This window comes from Pinus tabuliformis, chromosome 4_1 (genome assembly GCF_031772625.1).
Source record: "Pinus tabuliformis cultivar Carrire ecotype Pingquan chromosome 4_1, CPIR1, whole genome shotgun sequence".
NCBI lineage: Eukaryota > Viridiplantae > Streptophyta > Pinopsida > Pinales > Pinaceae > Pinus > Pinus tabuliformis.
In genome coordinates, this window is record NC_142303.1 from 658,366,288 (window position 1) to 658,373,636 (window position 7,349).

General features: G+C 40.9%; 1 protein-coding gene across 1 annotated transcript; it reads right to left on the minus strand.

Annotated features, from left to right (window-relative positions):
• Positions 1-2,494: 2,494 nt before the first annotated feature.
• LOC149177806 (cytochrome P450 78A4-like) lies at positions 2,495-4,738 on the minus strand. The gene is made up of 2 exons (XM_089423471.1): positions 3,513-4,738; positions 2,495-3,395 (listed from the first exon to the last, which is right to left on the minus strand). The coding sequence occupies exons 1-2, from the start codon at positions 4,530-4,532 to the stop codon at positions 2,757-2,759; spliced, it is 1,659 nt and encodes a 552-aa protein (XP_089279597.1). The 5' UTR covers positions 4,533-4,738; the 3' UTR covers positions 2,495-2,756.
• Between the last annotated feature and the right edge of the window lie 2,611 nt (positions 4,739-7,349).

The window sequence follows — 7,349 nt, forward strand, 5'->3', positions numbered from 1 at the left end:
AGCACTCTTGGAAAATATTAAAACTGCACAGAGATAATTGGATGTAGAATACCTGTAAATCCATCAACCTCTCACTACTCTAACTGCATTTATAAATCTATGGCAAAGTGCTGCTAAATTTATGGCAGTGCTTAGAGATTACAGTGACATGTAAGTGCGTTGTAAACGTTCATCATTTAGAGTTTTGACTTTATAATCGAATTACCATTTTGCCTTGAGGACAATTCTGGAACATTCTTACCCAAACTTTGAAAGTGAAAGGTTGAGCTGGAGGCAATGGGAATACATATCCCTTTCAGGGTTCAGGGAAAGCTGGTACAGACCCTTTTGGAACATTCTCACCCAAACTATCAAAGTGAAAGGTTGAGCTAGAGGCAATGGCGATACATATCCCTTTCAGGGTTCAGGGAAAAGCTGGTACAGACCCTTTAGGAACATTCTAACCCAAACTTTCAAAGTGAAAGGTTGAGCCGGAGGCAATGGCGATACATATCCCTTTCAGGGTTCAGAAAAAGCTGGTACAGACCCTTTTGGAACATTCTTACCCAAACTTTCAAAGTGAAAGATTGAGCTGGAGGCAATGAGGATACATATCCCTTTCAGGGTTCAGGGAAAGCTGGTACAGACCCTTTTGGAACATTCTTACCCAAACTTTCATAGTGAAAGGTTGAGCTGGAGGCAATAAGGATACATATCCCTTTCAGGGTTCAGGGAAAGCTGGTACAGACCCTTTTGGAGCATTCTTACCCAAACTTTGAAAGTGAAAGGTTGAGCTGGAGGCAATGGGGATGCATACCCCTTTCAGGGTTCAGGGAAAGCTGGTACAGACCCTTTTGGAGCATTCTTACCCAAACTTTCAAAGTGGAAGGTTGAGCTGGAGGCAATGGGAATACATATCCCTTTCAGGGTTCAGGAAAAGATGGTACAGACCCTCAACTTTGTTGTGCATTTCAGGGGGCTAATCCTTTAATCATCGTCTCGTCTCGTCTCGTTGCTTGAGAGTACACAACGCCACAACATGCTGAGCAGTGCCATTTTAAAGCCCCATTGCCGCAGTGGGTTTTCTCAAAAAGCCAATCATTTAAATAGGAGTTAGGGTTATAACAGGTAGATAGAATATTTTGGAAATCTGAGATTTTATGAATAAGGGAAAGTAACGCATTTTGATTCTGAAATATTTTTTAAATTTACAAATTAAATTCAACATTAAATTCAACAAATGCAGATTACTAAAAGCAATTCTGTTTTATGCATGCACAATCAGATATGCATTAATAAAGCATTCATTATAACATGATGCGGAAAGAAAAACTGGTCAAAATATATTAAAAGAAACGCTTCAAATTTTAAAATATTCTCAAATTTTACAATTACATTTAACAAATTCAATTAAATTCAATGAAAGGATTTAAGTTCAATGAATCCATCACCATGCTGGTTTATGCCTGCACAATCAGATATGCATTAATGAAACATTCATTATAGCAGGGTGCGAAAAGGAAAACTGCCATAAGTGCCTGTCATGTCATTCGGAGTTTTCGATGGTTTTCCGGATATAATTTTGCAATTGAATTTTATCTATTGTAATTGTCAACAATCTACGTTTGTAATCCAAATCTCTTTATTATATGTAAAAATTATGGTCAATGAAATTTACAATTAAAATCTCTAATCATGTGATAATCAAAGTGAATCAAGGTGACCCCATTAGGAATCCATTGATGTAAATGTCTTTGGAAGAAATGAAATTTCAAAGCTGGTTAATAAGCTATCAAGATGAGACCATTAGGAATCCATTGATGTAAATGCCTTTGGAAGAAATGAAATTTCAAAGCTGCTTAATAAGCTTTTTGGAGAGATCAAACGTTTTTGGTGTATTTCATATTTTGAATTCTATAATGAAAAATATGGATATCATAAAATCAATGGAGTTGTTTATGAGGTGTAGCCATTATTTAGAAAGTCAAAAGTTGTTGAAATCTGGTTAAAAAAAATTCAAAAAAAATAAAATTTAAGAAATCTTATAAATGTAGTGTTTGAATCTTGTTTTTTATAATGAAAATAGATTAACAAGGAAATATGATAATGGAAATAGATTCAACACTATCAAAAACTTCTAGAGCACCTAAAATTATGAATTTTAACAATATTTACTTGGATTTACAAAAATTCTTAACAGATTTTTTCAAAATATAACCACAATTTCTATAACTTCCAACACAATTTTTTTTTTTTTAAACTACTGCCAAAAAAGACCTCCCATATTTATTAGATATATTTATTTATTTAAATTTCTCTAAAGACAAGTATTCATATTATAAAAATAAAGTGCAAAAAATTCGCTTGGTGTGAATGTAGTAGATTTGACTATATCAGTTTTGTAACGCGCCCTGTAATGTAGTTCCGGTAAGTTTTATTAAGAATATTTGCCGATTGCTTTAAGCACGGGAAAAACCAATAGAAACTACATATTATGCGTGATAAGTCAATTTTATTGCCACAAAATTGCTCAATTGATGAACCCAAGTTTCTTTGAAGCATATACAGAGCGTGATCACGCTGATTCAAACCCAAAACGACTATCGTTCCATCGGTCACAGTAGCCAAACAAAACAACAGAATCCCATATGACAACGGGTCACAAAATCTAACACTAGAATCGAAATACATAACCGCAGAGACAAAAACTGAGCGGCACTCTCAAGTGCCAAGTGCCTAGTAATACTACCAAAAACTAGAACACGAGGGGCCATTTGCTAGACCGAAGATTTAGTGACAGGCACTCGGGTCACGAGCACAGAATGAAGAGGATGAGCCATTTCGCAAGATAGCTTGAGAACCTCGGACAGATCGACCGGATGTTCAGCATGAGGAAGCCATTGAAAATGGTGGAGCAACTTAGCCACCCAGAGGTTAACAGTGGCAAGGCCCAGAGCCTTACCCGGGCACACACGACGACCACCACCAAAAGGCGCAAGCCTCAGATCGTTACCCCTTACATCCACGTCTTCCCCGCCTTCCGATGCCACAAACCTCTCCGGACGGAACTCATGAGGCGATTCCCAAATGCTCGGGTCGTGAGTAATCGACCACATATTCACCATGGCAGTCGTGCCCGCAGGAACACACATTCCATCGCCCATGTTCACGTCTTCAGTGGAGAGACGCGCCCATGATAGCAGCGGTCCAGGCGGATGCATCCGCAGGGCCTCCTTTACCACAGCTTGGAGGTACGGTAGCTTAGGGATATCCGAATCCTTCACGCTACGGCCTCGCCCTACTACTGCATCTAGTTCTGCCTGAGCTTTCTTCTGGGCATGAGGATTCAGCACCAATTCTGCCATGGTCCACTCTGTCAGCAGAGCCGTTGTGTCTGTGCCACGAAAAATCATCTCCTGCATACACAAACCCCCAAACAAAGTTAATATCCCTCCCAAAAGCAAACAACTTAATCCATAAATTTCTACTACATGTGAAGAAAAATACAGTAAGCAGAATGTGAAAATACAGACCCAGAGAACAGCGATCATGTCCTCCTCATCCAGCTTATCTTCACCCTGCAACGACAGCAGAACGTCAACAAAATCAGATTGATCACCGGTTTCGCTGTTCCGCTCCGCACATCGGTGCTCTTCTATGATATTTCTAACGAAAATTCTCACGCGCGGCACCAGGCGGGCGCAACGAGCATGGATTCGAAGAGGGTCCAGCGGTCGCAGCCATGGTAAATGATCTGCCCAGTTGAACGCTCCCAACAGCTGGAAACCCTCATCCACCATCTCCCGCAGGTTCTTCACTTCTTCACAACTACATGACATATCGAACCTTTTTCCAAAGACGCTGCCCATGATATTGTTCAGCGCAGCTCCTTGCAGGTGTCGTCGAACTCTAACAACACCGTTAGACTGATACTCCCTCTGGATATCAAGAAGCATCCCCAGAGCATCAGCCTGGCGACCAGGTTCGTGGGCAGCGATTCTGCGCGGAGCAAAGAGATGCGCAGAAGAAATTCTCCTGAGTAGCCTCCAGTAGTCCCCATTGGGTGCGAAGCCAATGGCCCGCCCAAACAACAACTGCTGTGCAGATTGCTTGAGGGGTCTGTTGGCGAAATGAGGAGAGGTGAGCAACTCTCGAGCCACCTCAGGATCCGACGTAATAACGGCAGGCGTGGAGCCCAAGCTAAAGGCCATGAGCTTCTTGGCACCATGAAGATAAGCCAGATATTCGAGCTTCCGGTGAGCAAGACCGATGCTCAAATCCATAAGGTTTCCGAAAATCGGCCATCCCTTGGGGCCAGGAATTGGAGCATAGCCTCTCTTGTATCTTCCAGCCCATGCACAGCCTCCCGGGCTCAGCCAGGAGAACAGAACAGCACAAACAGCAGCAATAAGTAGTGCAACATACAGAGGCCACTGACACCATCCAGAAACATCGTCATCGTCAGAGCATAAAAAGTAACCACGGCCATCTTTTGTGAAGAGAGGAAGGGCATACATCCACCACCCTCCTCCAGAGCTCCCGCGATTCTCCATTTTAGAGACGGCTTGCAAACACAAAATTATACGGATCGACAGAGGGGGAGTGGCTGCAGATTAGAGAACCAGAGGGAACAGCGATGGAGATGTCCGATGGGTTGATGTGAATTTATAGTGTCGAAAGCAGGGGGTAGAGAGAGAAAATGGCGGCTAATCACAACCCTAGGTTGAATCTTGAGCGAACCGGCCGCACACCATATTCAGCCGAGTGGTATAGATAAAATTTAGTGTAAGTTTTTCCAATTTTCGTTTAAATGGCAAACCGGAAATGGAAAGTTTCGCCTCTTGTCAAACTACCGCCTCATTTTTCATGTCGTTAGGGCTACAGGATGTTACAAAGTGGCTTCCAAGATGAGAGCATGGAAGCTGGAGTCCGCCCTGTAAATGAATATAGCTTGGAACATATATTGATAGTTAAAAATTGGTGGTCGACTTTGGACAGATGCATAGGATACCTTTTCTTGGTTGATATGTTGGATCATGCTAATTTTGACAATCTCAAATTTGGGTTCCATGGAGTGTATTGTCAAGTGATGCAATAATATATTTCTTCCTTTAGTCATTTTGCTTTTCTATAAACCTTTTTTTCATGAGAAATATAAAACGAGTCATCTAACTAAACCTTCATGTCGTGATGTTCTACACCATGGTGTATAACCGTTGTGTTGTGAAGGTCTACACTATGTTGTGTGAGAATAATGCAGAAATAGAATTAGTTGTGAATTGGTTGAACAGAATTAGTTATGAGTGGTTAGGAATTGGTTGCCAGAATTAGTTGTGAGTTTCCTATATAAGTGTGATGTAATTGAGCAAATTATTAAGGAAGTTGTGTGAGCTTTGTCTCACGTTTTGCTGGTGTTTCTGCCTGAGTCCTTTTTTTGTTTCTGCCTGTGTCTTTTTGTTGAAATTTGTAATTTGGTATCAGAGCGAACGATCCTGCGTGATCTGCATACTCTGCGTCCTGTATACTTCATTGCTGGACGTGAAACCCTTGCTGTGTGTTAAGCTGTTGTGAGTTTCTGCGTGCTGGGGAGGAGGAGATAAACGTGGAATGAAGAGGAGTCTGGAACGGTGAAGAGCCACAAACCCTGGCGTCGTAATTGTTCTCTTCGTCACCGTCAAGTTCTGCAGCCGCAAAGTGACAGAGAATTCCCCAGTACTTCTGAAACGCTGTTGTGGCCGAGATTCCCAACACATGGGAGAGAACGCAGTCCCAGCCCAGTTGTCAGCGGCGAATGTGATGCCCAGTTGTCAGCGGCGAATGTGATTAACTGCCCAGTTGTCAGCGGCGAATGTGATGCCCAGTTGTCAGCGGATTTTGTGATTAACTTCTGTTTTTTATAATGTTAGCGTTATCGTAGATAAAACTTTTATGGTGTTTCTTGCCTTTCGGTCAGAATATTTCAAGGATAAATTTTGCAGAATCTTGTAAATTGGTACTTCAAGCTTCTTGATAGCAGAGGTTGTTCAGTTTTTTTTTTAAAAGATAGCAGAGTTCAGAAATGGCTAATCCCCTTGCAGATTCATATTTAAATGAGTCTACAAAACTTGATGGAGAAAATTATGTCAATTGGAAATTTAAGATCATAATAGTACTGGAGGCATACAATCTCTGGCCGATTGTCAAAGGTGACGAGACCAAGCCTCAAACTCCTACTGCCACTCAAGATTGGGAGAAGCGTGAAATGAAAGCAAAGGTGCTGCTACGCATGTCAGTGAAGGACAATATTATTCCTCACATTCGGGACTGTGAAACTTCGAAGGCGACATGGGACACTCTCAAAGGTTTGTATGAGACTACTAATGCAAACCGTATTTTATTTTTAAAAACAAAGCTGCTATCTATCAAAATGGATGCCAATGAAAGCATTAGTAACTTTCTTTCCCGAATTAAAGATTTCAGTGATAAGCTTGGTGATATTGGTGAAAAGGTTTCTAGTACAGACTTGGTAACTGTTGCTTTAAAGGGGTTAGTCCCAGACTATAAAGTCTTTATTTCAGCTCTCTCAGCTAGACCGACACCTCCTACATTTGAAGAATTGGCTGGAATTCTTCTTCAAGAAGAAGAGCGCATGAAAACTTTTGAACTGGAGTCAAATGGTTCTGATTTGGCTTTGACTGCAAGAGGCAAAAGATCATTCCGAGGGAGACCATGGGACAGGAACATAGGCCGTTTTCAAGCAAAGCAAAAAGGTATGGCACCTCCTGCTTCTTATGTTAAAAGGAACATTGAATGTGATTATTGTGGAAAACCTGGACATCTGGCTAAAGATTGCTATAGGAGAAAGAATAATGAATCAAATCAAAGACATAGCAGGCATAATGGAAATTACATAAACAGAGACACCTCAGTGAATGATGGATTTAAAAATCTTAAGTTATTTCTTTCTAATGCTGCATTGTCTGCTGAAACTGATGATGAGAATGCTTGGTTTATACATTCTGGTGCATCAGCACACATGAGTTGTAATAAAGAATGGTATGATAAATATTATGAGAAATATGATGGTACACACATTTACCTAGGAGATGACAGGTCCCTTAAAGTTCAAGGCTATGGCATAGTAAATGTGTACTTACCTAATGGACAAATGTGACAGATTCATAATGTGATCTATGTACCTGCTCTCAAAAAGAATTTGCTATCTGTTTCCACTATCACTGATAATCATTTAAAAGTAGAATTTGGTAAATTGGGGTGTATAGTGAAAGATGTTCAAGACCACTACAAGATTGTTTCTACAGGTACCAGGGTTGGAGGATTGTACAGATTGGATGTGACAGTCAAGCGCCATGTTGCATTGACATCTCAAG

What these genes read in the sequence shown, in the direction of transcription:
- LOC149177806 (XM_089423471.1), bottom strand. Translation starts at nt 4,532, where the DNA reads ATGGAGAATCGCGGGAGCTCTGGAGGAGGGTGGTGGATGTATGCCCTT. An exon ending in ACATGATCGCTGTTCTCTGG is followed by an intron (nt 3,396 to 3,512) that starts GTCTGTATTTTC and finishes TTGTGTATGCAG; the next exon opens with GAGATGATTTTTCGTGGCAC.